The sequence below is a fragment of the Nansenia antarctica genome (genome assembly GCF_963989245.1).
Source record: "Nansenia antarctica genome assembly, chromosome: 12".
NCBI lineage: Eukaryota > Metazoa > Chordata > Actinopteri > Argentiniformes > Microstomatidae > Nansenia > Nansenia antarctica.
The window spans coordinates 4,074,907-4,088,697 of NC_137682.1; the positions used below are offsets into that span (position 1 = coordinate 4,074,907).

At 40.1% G+C, this 13,791-nt stretch overlaps 2 protein-coding genes across 3 annotated transcripts; one reads left to right on the plus strand and one right to left on the minus strand.

The window, feature by feature from the left end:
- Window positions 1-1,753: 1,753 nt before the first annotated feature.
- Window positions 1,754-7,868, minus strand: pcyt1aa (phosphate cytidylyltransferase 1A, choline a). 2 transcript variants are annotated; one of them, XM_080542737.1, is made up of 9 exons: window positions 7,682-7,868; window positions 5,782-5,899; window positions 5,507-5,603; window positions 4,854-4,970; window positions 4,441-4,592; window positions 3,980-4,058; window positions 3,330-3,472; window positions 2,561-2,749; window positions 1,754-2,041 (listed from the first exon to the last, which is right to left on the minus strand). In XM_080542737.1, exons 2-9 carry the CDS (start codon window positions 5,890-5,892, stop codon window positions 1,823-1,825), a joined length of 1,107 nt encoding a protein of 368 aa, XP_080398863.1. In that variant the 5' UTR covers window positions 5,893-5,899; window positions 7,682-7,868; the 3' UTR covers window positions 1,754-1,822. The 2 variants fall into 2 exon arrangements, with proteins under 2 accessions (XP_080398863.1, XP_080398862.1); XM_080542736.1 differs by having other exon boundaries at window positions 5,767-5,899.
- Window positions 7,869-8,797: 929 nt separating this feature from the next.
- LOC308168175 (stress-associated endoplasmic reticulum protein 1) lies at window positions 8,798-13,494 on the plus strand. Its single transcript, XM_080542665.1, has 3 exons — window positions 8,798-9,037; window positions 9,488-9,563; window positions 12,438-13,494. The coding sequence occupies exons 1-3, from the start codon at window positions 8,954-8,956 to the stop codon at window positions 12,476-12,478; spliced, it is 201 nt and encodes a 66-aa protein (XP_080398791.1). The 5' UTR covers window positions 8,798-8,953; the 3' UTR covers window positions 12,479-13,494.
- Window positions 13,495-13,791: the final 297 nt, after the last annotated feature.

The window sequence follows — 13,791 nt, forward strand, 5'->3', positions numbered from 1 at the left end:
TCTTGTTCATTGCATACAAATCAGAGAGCATTTTTCAAATGGAGTGTTCCGATCTGAAACCTTTGGTACTACCACTTGGTTTGTAAATGTATTCTCTTGTTTTTGCCCTACTGAACGTAAAGTAGGCTACTTAGCTGTAGGCTACTTGAAAACCACCGTCCAAAGGCTGATCTAGAGTCAGACCATTGACACTGAATATTATTATATTGTGCAAAAAGGTCAAGCTGAGTCTAGATCATTCAACACCATCATCAACATCGCAAACATGCGCCTATACAAGAAACAATTGCAAACAACCCAGGAGAAGGTGTCCGAGAACAGATACTTCCAACTGAAAATCATCAACTTATAGATTGGAGAGATCCAACTGTGGATAAAGCACTTCTCCTGAATCCCCTAGCAGACCACAATAGGGGTTATCCCAAGAGGAAGAAAAAGTGACTGCTCTACTTAAACTTAAACTATGGTAAACAGAAAACAATCTACTGTTAAGGGCTCTGCACACAGCGTGCGATTTCTGTTGCGCGTCAACGTTCCATAATTTCCATTGTTGTTATGAATGGAATCGAATTTTCGCCGTGCGGGGCCGTGTGCATTGCGATGCGATGTTCTCATAGACTTCCATTCAAACTTCAAAATGGAACGTTGACGCGCAACAGAAATCGCACGCTGTGTGCAGAGCCCTTTATGCTTCATCAACATCCTGACAAGGAAGTGGGCAATACAATCCTCTAAACCTTTTCCTATCAGTGAGAAGACTATGTGACAATGTGAACAGAAGATGGAAGGGACATTACACTCCTACATCAGTTTTAGATGCTTTTAGACCTCAAACTTAAGTCTTATGTCAACACGAGGACATGTCCCACACCGATTGTCGATCTTTTCCATTCATTTGGAGTTGAAGCATGTACAGTACAGGGCCCTCCATAGATATTGGAAAGAGGAAGCATTTTGTTTTCTTTGAGATCAATACTTTCGACAGTTTGTTGTCAATATTCCGATTTAAATCCAATTGAACATGCATTTTATTTTCTGAAGATAAGACCTCAAAACAAACAATTTAATATTATATGTCTGCAGTACAGACCTGGGAGGGCATGACCAGAGAATATACCCAGCATCTGGTATTGCATGCAAAGGATTATTGACCAAATACTAAACATTAGTGCTTTATTTGGACATATTTTTTTTTTCTCCCAATACATGCCATGAGAAAAAAAAATTGTACTTTCTAAATGGTCAACCCAATCAGAAAAAAACCTGTTGAATTAAAGCGGAGAGTCTCTACTTTGATCCTATAGTAATCATTTGATTTCAAACCCAAGCTGCCGGGAGTGTAGCGCTAAAAGAAGACAACATGCTTCCGCTATCCAGTACTTATGGAGGGCACTGACTGTACGTAGCTGAATCAATCTACACTACTGATAACACGGGACACGGAGGTTTAAAGAAATAAACATGAAGGTAATGTTGTACGCAAAACCCCAAAGCCTACAGTGACTAGTGGTTTAGCTGACCATGTTAATAAAATAAAAAATACACATCTATAATGTGCACTGAAAATGCAACAATGATGGTTGAAAACAAAGAGAATGAACTTGAGCCCCCCCTCCTGGCGGCTGATGATAATATGTAACAGTCCAATTCCACATGAAATGGACACCAACAACTGACAAGAAAGGGGGGTGTGAGAAGAAGAAGGAGAAGAAAGAGAAAGAGAATGCTCTACAGATTTAAAAAAAAAAAAAACTAAGTGTTTGGTTGGGAGAAGCTCCACTTCCGACGCTGAGGACACATGACAGACATGGCGGGAAGACGTTTAATCTTCATCATCCTCATCATCATCATCCTCGCTGATGGTGTATCCCCGTGCGGCGCTGTGATGGAGCGGGGGGGAGGGAGGGGGGGAGGTCTTGTTGAAGAAGGGCAGGCGGAAGGTGGGCGAGGGGGAGCGCTCGCGCGTGGGGCTGCTGTTGGGGCTGTGTCTCGGGCTGATGGCCTGGAGCATCCGGCCCCTGCCTTCCTTCAACATGTGCTTCTAGAGGGGAGAAGACGGAAGTGGGGAGGGAAAACAATAGTCAGTTTATTCCAAATATATCACCAATTTGCAAAAATATTGAGGTCACACTTAGGGAAAAAAAGTATACTACACAGCTTCAGAATGGTGCATCTGTTTAATATTCTATTTTATGACAATATGAGTAGATTTAGGTTTGTAATGCAGACAATGCTGTTGTCCTAGATTGAGAATCCATGTATGTAAAACTGCTAGCCAACGCTATGCTAATAGTATATGGTGTCACTACTGGTCAACAGACAATATCTAAGGTATGTAATAGATTGTTGAAGATTGTTGGAGAAGTGGCAAAGGAGAGAGAGTGACAAAGGGAATAATCAATTATTCAGTTAATTGGTATTATGAAGATTGCTTTTAAAATCTGCAGATTAATTTGTACTTCATTGGAATTCATGTCAACACACATATTCAGAGAGACACACTAACAGATAACTGATATGCACGGTGTACACAGAGATAGAATCACATAACGGTACTCACGAGTGCTCCCTCCGGGCCAAACATCTGCAAGAAGTTGCCGATGAACTCTCTGGATTTCTCCTCCCATTTCTGGATGAGGTCGATGCTCTTCTCTTCCACCTTCTGCACAAACTCTTTACTCTTCTCCTCCACGTCACGCACTTTCCTCTTCACCTTGTCCACACGCTCCTGCAAGTGGTACTTCTTCTCCTAACAGACAGGGGGCAGTACAGGGACACGTCTTACAGAGCCCAGAGGAAGTGAAGCTGAACTAAATAAATCATATCCCAAATAGTCCCTTTCATTCGATTGCAATGGAGCTATCGCTAAGCCACGCCCCCTTTGAAAACTCGGACAGACAAATAAACAACGCTTCACTGACAGTGACTGACTGACCGACCGTGACTGAATGACATTCAATGACTTACAATGGCGGGAGTTGGCAAATTTCTGATTTCTGATTTACCACAGCAAGTATTAGACATGTTTTTTTTTAAAAGATGACAAGAATATTTCGTCTAGAAGCTTTTCACCATCAGATATTAGCGAGTTGTTTGTCCAAGTGCCTGTAGTGACTGCCTGTAGTGACTTTTGCTGTGATATGATTGGACAATTTCTATTTTGGGGGCGTGGCTTAGCAACAGGTCCATTGCAACAAATGTACTATGATTGGAATGTTATTCATTGGGAATGCTGTCCACTTTCTATAAATACTATACAACTACCATCTATACATTTGCTTATAGTAATAATAGTAATAATAATAATAATAATAATAATAGTAACGCACATTGATGAAGCTGACGTTGAGCTCCTTGGCAGTGTAGCCACGTTGCAGGTTGCGCCTCACGTACAAGTCGTAGTCACGTACGATGCGTGTGATGATGTCAGAGGTGGAGATGCCCTCTGTCCGCTGGGTGGGCGCAAACATGCCTTTAGACACAAAGGTCAAAGGGGAAAGGGTCAGGGGTCAACCGTGATGGATACACAGTTCCAGGATATTCAAGGTTGGCATTCCGGTCTACTCCTCTCTTTCAGCAAGACGTCTTATACTTTTGAATTGGAAGAATGATCGTCCTCCCTGGTTTGGCAGGTGGATTCGTGATGTCATGTTCTTTCTCAAGGTGGAAAAGATGAGATACACATTGCAGGGATCAACTGGGAGGTTTAGTGCAGTGTGGTGTGGCAGCCTTTCATTTCTTACGTGGAACGTCTAACAATGCCTCTTACTTCTTAAAAATGGCTTTGTATTATATATGAGAAGTACTCTGTGAACTGTTATTTATTATTATTTTTGTTTCTGTTTTTGTTTTGTTTTGTTCTTGTTTTCGCAGTTTTGTCTGTGTGCTTATGTCTGTTGCGTAATGTCTCTGAAAACTAAATAAAAAACACATTGAGTAAAAAAAAAAAGTTGGCATTCCTGGTTGTCATGGTACCCACCGGCCTCCTTGATGTGCTGGTAGACGTCGTCACTGCCTGCTGAGGAGTATGGGATGTCGTCGTGGGCAACAAAGTCGATCTGGAGGGGTCAGGGGTCAACGACCAATGACATTACACACACAATGAAGTTCGGAGGTGGAAGCATCAAGAACAGTGAAGTTCAGAGGTGGAAGCATCATGTTATGGAGTTGTTTCTCTTCACATGGTACAACGATCTTGTTTCCCCCCCCCAAAATAATATTTTAAAAAAATATCGATATTTGACGATGTGAATCGATAATTGTATCGCAAGAGGCCACGATACGATAATCGCCGTATCGATATTTTGTCCCCCCCCCTAATACATACACACACAATACACACAGACAAAATACACAAACCGCTTGAACACAGTTATCTGACCTCTGAACCTCTGTATTTCATCTACCCCCTCCCTGAATCTCTCTCCCTCTTTCACTCACTCGGTGCGTGGCGAGGAACTCGGGCGAGAGCGTCCAGGGTGCGTTCCTGACAACCTCGTCCACGTAGCGGCAGTGGCTAACCGCGTCGTAGCGTTCGTCCTCGTTCATGACCGTGAACCCCTTGAACTGGTGTGTCAGGTCGTCACTGCACACTGCGATGAGAGAGGAAGACACACACAGGCACAGAGGAAATGAACACACCTGGATTCATTCACCTGGTCATTTGTATGCTAAATTCCACGAAAGAAGAACCAATATTTCTATCTATGTGTTTCTATGTCCCTTGAATTATAAACTATTCTATTCTATGTATTCTATTCTATGTATTCTATTCTATAATTATAAATTATTCTATGCGACGCTAGTATTCCCACCTTCCCACAATGAAAACACAGACTTGAACAGACACTTACCGCCCACGATGAGGTGTGTGTTGGGGAAAAGTCCCTTAGCCTGCATGAGGGCACGGGCGTGGCCTGAGTGAAACACGTCAAAGATCCCGTCTGCGTACACCCTGACTGGCCTATCAGCTGTGGGAGGAGCAAAAGAGGAGGGGCATTCTGATAAAAGCCAATCAGATCTCTACATTTGGGATATGAGTGCACTTATGTTAAGGGATTAGTTTTACTCAGAAATCATAATTATTTGAACAAATATAGGTAGGAAATAATGCCAGTTTATTCCAAATATATCACCAATTTGCAAAAATATTGGAAAATAAGTATACTACACAGCTTCAGAATGGTGCATCTGTTTAATATCCTATTTTATGACAATATGAGTAGATTTAGGTTTGTAATGAATGCAGACAATGCTGTTGTCCTAGATTGAAAATCCATGTATGTAAAACTGCTAGCCAACGCTATGCTAATAGTATATGGTGTCACTACTGGTCAACAGACAACAAAAGGAGAATTATCCCTTTACCAAAAAAGCTACCTGAATGAGTGATGACGTGTGTTTGAATAAGTAAGTGCAAACGTGTGTGGGAGCACATCTGTGTTAGTTTGGGTGAGTCTGTGTGTGTGTGTGTGTGTGTGTGTGTATGTATGTATGTGACACTCACATGGGGTTCCCCTCTTTGCCTCGTCCATACTGACTCGCAGGTACGGAGTGTCTACTGACTCCAGCTCATCTGCAAACGGGGCTGGATTTTTCAAACCCTAGTGCACAAAGAAAGATTTCTGTTTTGCCTGTGTGCAATAAACTTACACTCAACAACTCTAGGATTAGTATACAAGACTTCTCCCCTCACTTTCTCCACCCACAAACATAAAGAAATCACACCAAAACCTTCGCATGCATGCATGCACACGTCACGCACACCTTCTTATCACTCACTACAGTGCATCTTGGGACTTTTCCTGGCTGCTCTCCCTCCTCTGTTTCTCCGTTCGATCCGTCTCTCTTCCTCTTCCGAGAGGGCAACCGGCTTGAACTGTGGGCTTCCATCCTGAGGCTGGGAGGGGCAAAGGATAAAATATAGAAAGATGTAGCCTACATATTGCCATTTTTCTATTCATTTCCAATATGTCTCTTCATCAACTATGAGGCGGCACTCTTTCTTGACCGTCGGCACACTTGGCAGGATAGAGGAGGAGGCAGAAAGTTTGGGTGGTCTGCCAGAGGAGTCTGTTACATTATAGGCTTACATCCTCTCAGTGACATATTCATCGACCTATAAATCATCTTCACAGACATACCCCCCAAGTCAAAACTCGTTAGTAGTTCTTAACGTGTTAATCGAGATAAACTTCTGCCCTCGCTCGGACCTCTGCCCCGCCCCATTCCGGACATTCCTGGCTTCTACACAAAAGGCAGCAGTAGGCAGCCCTAAAAAAAGATAGTTGAATTTGTTTGACCGACTGTCAAGTTGATGGTCTTTATTATGATATGGTCTTTCTTTATACATGTCACGGGGGTGGGACCACTAGTATAGATCCGTGGTTGGGTGTGGGGGCCTCTTGCGCAACCAGCGCACCTTGTTTTGATGTTTTCGTCTCTCTGGATATAATAAGCCACCGGAAAAGAAGTAGGTTAGGTAGGGTTGCAAGTTGGAGCTTAAGACAGCTGGCGCAGTTGTGTAGTAGAAGATTTACTTGACATGTCAACATGTCTAAAAGTGGTTGCTAATGGGAATTATTTAGATTCTAGAGCGACCAAGCCAAGGGGATTTTGCAAAGTCATATATTTAAGTGCTGCTGGCGAGCTGCAACAGCTAAAACACGACGTTCACATAACCGTGTGTGTGTGTGTGTGTGTGTGTGTGTGTGTGACTGTGTCAGGTGGCAAATGTTACGCAGACTGGAAATAGTTCCGCTTTTGGGAGATCATGCATAGCTACATTTCAGCTATGCATGATATGCATGTTAATAATTACATTATTAACGACTAGATAACCTATAATCTCCTGTCACATCTGCAGAGACATTGTCACAGACAAGTGCGTGCGTCGGTTTCACATGACAAGCGCGATGTATTTAGTTGAGCTGACAGTGACCTCGGAGGGCAGCAGCTGTCCTGCTAACTTGTAGCCTGTAGCCAGAACTATGCACGGTTCCTATGTCTGCTATGATATAATAATTGTAGGGTTAAAACGAGTTTCATTTTTTCATTTCAAACCTTTATTTAAAAACTCGATAGGCACTGAGGTCACACCCTCGTTTACAGTGACGTCGAGTGTACAATAGAACAGTGAGCAAGACAGGATTAAAGGGGGGAAAAAAGAAAAAACTAAAAACAATTGCAATTATTAGAATACAGTTTTTGCATCAGGAGTTTAAAGGCAGAGGTAGAGGGGAGGACCTCCAACCGGACAGTTTGCTGCAGAGTGTTCCATGTATTATTAGGGGCATCAATAAAAAAGGCTGTTTTACCCAGTAGGGTTAGGGTTAGGGTCTGAACGCGCATACGGAACCCGAAAAGAAAGCCAACTATTAGATCTGGTCACATAAGTAGCAAGACTCCAGTCCAATAAAGATGAGATATAAGGAGGAAGCTTGCCACACAGATGGCCTTAAAAACGAACAAGTTCCAGTGGTAACTGCGCGTCAGAGAGAGAGAGGGCCAGCCAACCTTGTCATACTTGTCATAAAGTATGCAGTTAGTTAACTTTAGCAATAACGAAACCTGTTACGGTGAACTGATGCACCTGGTCCAACGTTTCTCTCTACCATAAAACTAGCAGCACATAGGTTAGTGAGAAAGAGCCATAACAAAAACAACAACACGGTGCTCTCACCTTTCTCCTGCGCTGCCTGGCCTCTGCAGTGTTACACTGGGATGACGTCGCTAGCAGCTTGTAGCAAGGAGGCCAAATCGCACTTGACAATCAACATACAGCTAAGCTACTCCAATGTAAAGCCAATTGTCTTACAGGAGACAAGGTGTTGGTGTTTCTGGAGCAGGACAGACGGATGATCATAGGATTGTTGTGATGGGTGTTTAGTAAAAGGAGAAAGCAGCTTGACGTTCACCGAGTTTACAGCCAAGGATGACAGCTACCACCTTTACCCGGAAGTTACGGGGTTTTGACGTTGACGTAAGTAAATCTGACGTTGACGTTGACGTAAATCTGTTGATTTTACAACACAATAGCATTACAATTAAGTAGAAACAATGTGGAAAAGAATAAATAAATATAGAAATGTATTTCGTTATACTGTGTGTATTCATTCATTTATTTGTTCATACATTCATTTATGTGTCTATATATTTATTGTTAATTTTGACAGACTTGGTCCTCCATATAAGTCAAGCATGATCGGGAATTACAATACATGTCAATTATAGAAAATATGTTAGTGTACAGATATTATTATTATTATTACACGTTTGAATTACTTTTAAACATCCTTAGGATGTTTCAGCATTTCAATATATTGTTTAAAAATATGTCATATATACATGGAACTTGTGTAGTAGGTTTCTGGTGCGAAAAAATGGGAAAATGTGCTGGTGTGAATAAAAACGAAAACTGGAAGTTCCGTTTTTGTCGTTCAGAGAAGAACGCAGATGTGGTTTTCCAGTGTACAACAATTGTCTTTTAACAATAATGTTTGTGATAGAAGATACGTATTTTAGATAATGACATCCCAAGCCCATGAACACGTTTATTTAAATATAAAATGTACAGCGAATGTGGAAAGTGGTCAACAGATATAAGATATTGTAGTGGGGTGACGTCACAATGCATAGGGGAAACTCGACTTCCGTATCCGAGTAGAGGGGGCGTGGCCTCACATTGATGGAATTTTAAAGCTTCCGGTGTGAATCCCTATACGCCTATTGGCTAGTTGGAGATGTGATCCCTAACGCCTATTGGCTAGTTGGAGATGTGGCCTTCCTGGGTTCGGGTTTGTAAACGTAGACATACATTTGCCTGTCTGGTGGTGAATCTCCCTTCTGAATCTTTCGAAACCGAGAGCAGCTGATCGTACACTGGTTAATCCTAAATTACTAACATTTCATCAATAAGACAATCGCTAAGGCTAGTGATTTTGGCTAAGTGAAGATGGTCGCCAAACAGAGGATTCGCATGGCCAACGAGAAACACAGCAAGAATATCACGCAAAGGGGCAACGTAGCCAAATCCACGGTGAGATTTTTGATTTGATCATTTTCCTGTTAAACTTAAACTTGTTTAGAAGTTTGTTCAACCCCTTTATACCATTTCCACCTTGTTGTGACTGAATCAGAAGTTGATTTGATCTGCTTCGTTTAGAGATTTACAGCCAATTTACATGAACAGATTGCTGGTAGGAAAAAAAGTTTGACCTGAAAACGATTGTAGAAGAGTAGCATGACGTGTACTGTAGTGGTGGTCTAGTGAGTTGGACTTGTGATCGGAAGGTTGTGAGTTCAAATCCCACCTGAAACCACACCACTACTAGTGTGCCCTTGAGCAAGGCACGTAGCCCTCAGTTACTCCAGGGGGAATGTCCCTGAAATTTGTAATTGTAAATCGCTTTGGATTAAAAGCGTCTGCTAAATGGCAAAAATCAAAAATTAATTAATTACTGTACTTGTGTGCTTGTCTTTGACACAGAGAACCCCTCAGGATGACAAAGTGGCTGTGGGTCCCTGGCTTCTGGCGCTGTTCATCTTCGTTGTTTGTGGATCAGGTGAGTCTACATCTACATTTTAGTAGCCTAGTCGAATGTTTACTAAACAAAAACGTATATCATTAAAGTATAATCATCTAATAGCATTAATAATCATAATAATAATATCACAATAATATCATATCATAATAATAATAATATCATATCATAATAATATCATCAATAATCTAATATCATTAAAGTATACAGTCAGATGGAATGATTGAACCCTAGGCGTTTTTTTTTTAAAGCTAAGTGTAGGGTAGGCTCTAGTATGGAATGTTAATTTATAATATATATTTCTATGGGGGACATAAGGGTAGATTTGGAATTCAGAAATATAGGGGGACTCAATCATCTAAAATGTTGCCTAAGGTAGAATCATCTCAACTTCGCCTGAGAGAGAACAGTGAGCGTCAGCATGCAGAATGTTGTTTTATTTTGTATGGGGTGTAGCTACTGCGCAGGTGTTCACATTCCAACAGGTGTATGTATGTCGAGTTGAGAGAAACAACTTGATTTTGTTTGCAATTCATAATGAACGTTAACAAACATCCATTATGCACACGTGTGATTTTTTTCGAATTCAATATTTTGAAATCATACATGAAGATGAATACTGTTGACATTTTTTTTTTTCGAAATCAGCATCTGGTTTTCTGACTAGAAGCTAAGGTTACAGTGGTCTGAGATCGACGGAGTGGCTGTATTATGCCCTAGGGCAGGGGTGTCAAACTTGTTTTGGTCGTGGACTGCATGTGACCAAATGCAACCTCACATGTGCTGGTCTTGTCAGTATTATGAGGGGGGGGGGGGGCCTCTATCTTTGTGGTTTTAAGAGGTATCGAAGGCAAAACTTAGCCTAACTGATGGTGGCATTAGGGCCGCAACGATTAGTCGACCGATGATATAGATTATGTACATTTGTCGGTCTGCATATTTATGACTCACTGACACATCGTTTTGTTTTGAAGTTGGCAGAGGCAAATCCGGTTGTGTGCAAAGGAGGGTTCAATACATTAAGCAGAAAAACCAAATAATATGGTGCTTTTTTCACTGTGCAAATCACAAAAGGCATACCACAGCAGTACAACTACCATTCACAAAAAAATAATAATTCTGGAGCCAAAAAATTCTGGAGCCAAGCACTGTGATAACAGCAAAATTGTTCTGACATGTTGAAAGGGCTACATTCAATGACAGTGTATGCTTGCAGAATATATATATATTTTTAAAAAGACTACCGAAGTCCTATAAAATGATAGCTGTTTTTTTTACCTCCATGCATCTCTACAATCATAGTCTACTCTCTCTATGGTATGCAGTAAACAATGCGTGTCCTGCACAGTTGATCAAAACTCATCCTACACGCATCCTCAAGTAATCTGTAATATGCTTCTTTTAAAAAATCCAAAAGTGCAACTCCAACCAATAATACATTTGATTCTTTCAGCATTTCGCTGGGTATAGATACAATTCATGCTATGATAATGTCATGTTAATGTCATGTTAAGACAATAAAGTATATTAAGTAAAATAGATTTTATTTTATTATTTATTCCTGTACTCACCTGTACCTGTATAGCATGTATCCACAGCATTTACAGGCATTAATTGAATGAATGTGAACTATTATCAATACATACAATTTCATTCTAAAATATTCTTTGTGTAAATTAATCGTTAAAATAATCAACAACACATTAATTGACAACTAAATAATCGTTAGTTGCAGCCATAGATGGCTTACTTCCAAGTGTTTACTTGCATGCATTAAATAATGTTTTAACATTAATTATTTAATTCAGAACATTATTTAATGTTATCGCAATTGGTAAATTTAGCACAAATGAGTAAAACATTTTGACTTGAATGATATGAGATTACAGATGCAATCAACAATATGTCATCTGCAAGCATCAGCTAACATCTTACAGATGAATAAATGAAAAATATGCATATATATTTTGGATACATAAATATATTCATACAGATGATCTATCTCCTTGATAGTATTATGACATCATAATGACATCAGCATTATGTCTTGTTGTCCTGCCAACCATGAATATGTCGGAGGCTTGAAATGTGATTACACCCCGCACATTGTAAAATGTTTCTAAAAAGATTGGGACATTTGAAAGAAGATTTTTGCAACACACTGTGTTATTTTACAGTGGAAAACGTAAAGACAAACAGTTTTATGGAATACGCCAGGGTATTTTCTTTTCCTCATAGTCAGATGGTTCCTTAGACTGAAAGTAGGCCATGAGCCAGGATCTGAGTTGTTTAAATAGCCACATCTAACAGCCAACTACTTTTAAGGTGATTTGGCTAACCAAAAAACAATGGAAGTGATGGAGGCAATTAGACAACGTTCAGTATTTTTGGTCAAATCACCTTTAAGTAACTACCAAGTCAGAAATGTTCATTTGACTCGGCCATGCAGTTTGAATTGTCTAATTTAAGTTCAAGTTTTATTGTTACGTCACATTACTTACTTAGGCTTCGGTTCCTTGACATTGCAGCACGAAGACAAATAAGGCAAGATAAGTCTGGGTGGTTGTGGCGCCGGAGGGAGAGCCGGCGTCTAATGGTTGCAGATCGTCGGTTCGAACTCCAGTGAACCCCAAATTGCTCCCAATGAGCGGGCCGGCGTCTTGGCATGGTAGCTTGGGGATAATAGTGCCCCCATCACTCCCATTGTTTTTTTGTTCGCCTGTGGCTGAAGTTAGCTGAAGCAAGTAATGGCTATTTAAACAAGCCCGAACCATGGATTACAGGTTCTCCTGGTCCATGGGCTACTTTGAGTTTATAGTCAGCCACCTGACTAAGGTGACTAAAAATAAATAATAGCTAGAGTTTGACTTTTTTTTAAATTCTCTCTTTCCACAGCTATCTTCCAGATTATCCAGAGCATTCGGATGGGCATGTAGACGATGACACTTGTGATGTCACAATGAGTCCATTCCACGCGGTATCCGTCCAGCAGCCGCCTCCCTTTCTGTTAACTGACGTTCCAGTATCCCTCACTCAACATTCTCAGTCTTCTTAAGTTGCACAAAGCTAAGCCAAGGACAACGAGTCACTGTCTTGGAGTTGTTGTGACTTCTTCTTGTTCTTCATTTTTTAATTTTCATTTAATTTTCTTTTCTATTTTTTCTTTACTTTTTTCCAAAACCCTGTCAGGTCATTCCTTTCCTGTGCCTTAAATGAATAAGAGAACACTTTCCACCACCAAAAAGCCATACAAGCTGCATTCCAGTTGTGGGTTTTCTGAAATAATAAAGGGATGTATTGTCAATCTCAGGCATCTTAACCATCTTGTGAAACCATGAGCTATATTCCTGTCTTTGGTGGACATCCCTGGAAGTTTCATTGGCCAACAATGTGTTGTAATTTTCATTGTAATATATTGTGATTTCATCTATAATTTACTGTATTGAAAGAACTGTTATTTTTAGTTTAATTTAGGTTCCCAATTAGTTTTCTGTTGAGTAGTTAATGACCAAATCACTTGGTTAGACACACGATTTAAAGCCCGTTGTAATTCTCATGCATAATAGATCTTTTTTTTAAATTGTTATGGTTATTCAATGCTGTCTAGCTTACATCATTTTTTTTTTTTAGCAATTTGCCCCTGCCTCTTGATGCTTTGGTTGGGCAGGAGAAACATCAACTAGTCAGTCAGTTTAATACTGTATGTATTAGCAGAATTAAGATGAGGTGATGCAATTGTCCAGTCTTGAAATTGTTAGTCGTCTTGAATTTGGATGGAAATCATGGTTGAATGCACAAGCTTATCCTCGATCTGTGTAGGGGGTTATGATGTTCAGAAGTGAAGGAGTGGCTGTAAATGACCACCTTGGTTGTTGTGCATAAAATATGCCTTTGCTAGCAATTTGCAGTAACAGGAAAATTATTAAAATATGGTAAATCAGTGTATTATTTTGTGTGCTTCTGTTATGTGAACTTAAACCTTTTACCCACAATACATTTCTTTTTTTTCCTCTTTTTTTTTTTTTTTTACAAATCTTTTTATTGCAATCAACAGTCAGTGGCAAGTGACAAGAAGTAATAGCGTCTTTGTTTACATTTTTTTGTTGGGCCACAAATAATAACAATTAAAATATATATATATATATATAGAAATAAAAATAATTAATATTTTTTTATATAATAAAAGCAATTTGTAAGAATACGGTATACAGGAAGAAAATGAAAGTAAACATTGTTGTCATGGTGAGAA

Excerpts from the sequence above, each read along its gene's own strand:
- LOC308168175 (XM_080542665.1), top strand. The coding sequence starts at position 8,954 with ATGGTCGCCAAACAGAGGATTCGCATGGCCAACGAGAAACACAGCAAG. Across the intron at positions 9,038-9,487 it reads GCAACGTAGCCAAATCCACG|AGAACCCCTCAGGATGACAA; the intron begins GTGAGATTTTTG and ends TCTTTGACACAG. Across the intron at positions 9,564-12,437 it reads CTTCGTTGTTTGTGGATCAG|CTATCTTCCAGATTATCCAG; the intron begins GTGAGTCTACAT and ends CTCTTTCCACAG.
- pcyt1aa (XM_080542736.1), bottom strand. The coding sequence starts at position 5,892 with ATGGAAGCCCACAGTTCAAGCCGGTTGCCCTCTCGGAAGAGGAAGAGA. Across the intron at positions 5,604-5,766 it reads CTGTAGTGAGTGATAAGAAG|GGTTTGAAAAATCCAGCCCC; the intron begins GTGTGCGTGACG and ends TTTGTGCACTAG. Across the intron at positions 2,042-2,560 it reads TTGGCCCGGAGGGAGCACTC|AAGCACATGTTGAAGGAAGG; the intron begins GTGAGTACCGTT and ends TCTCCCCTCTAG.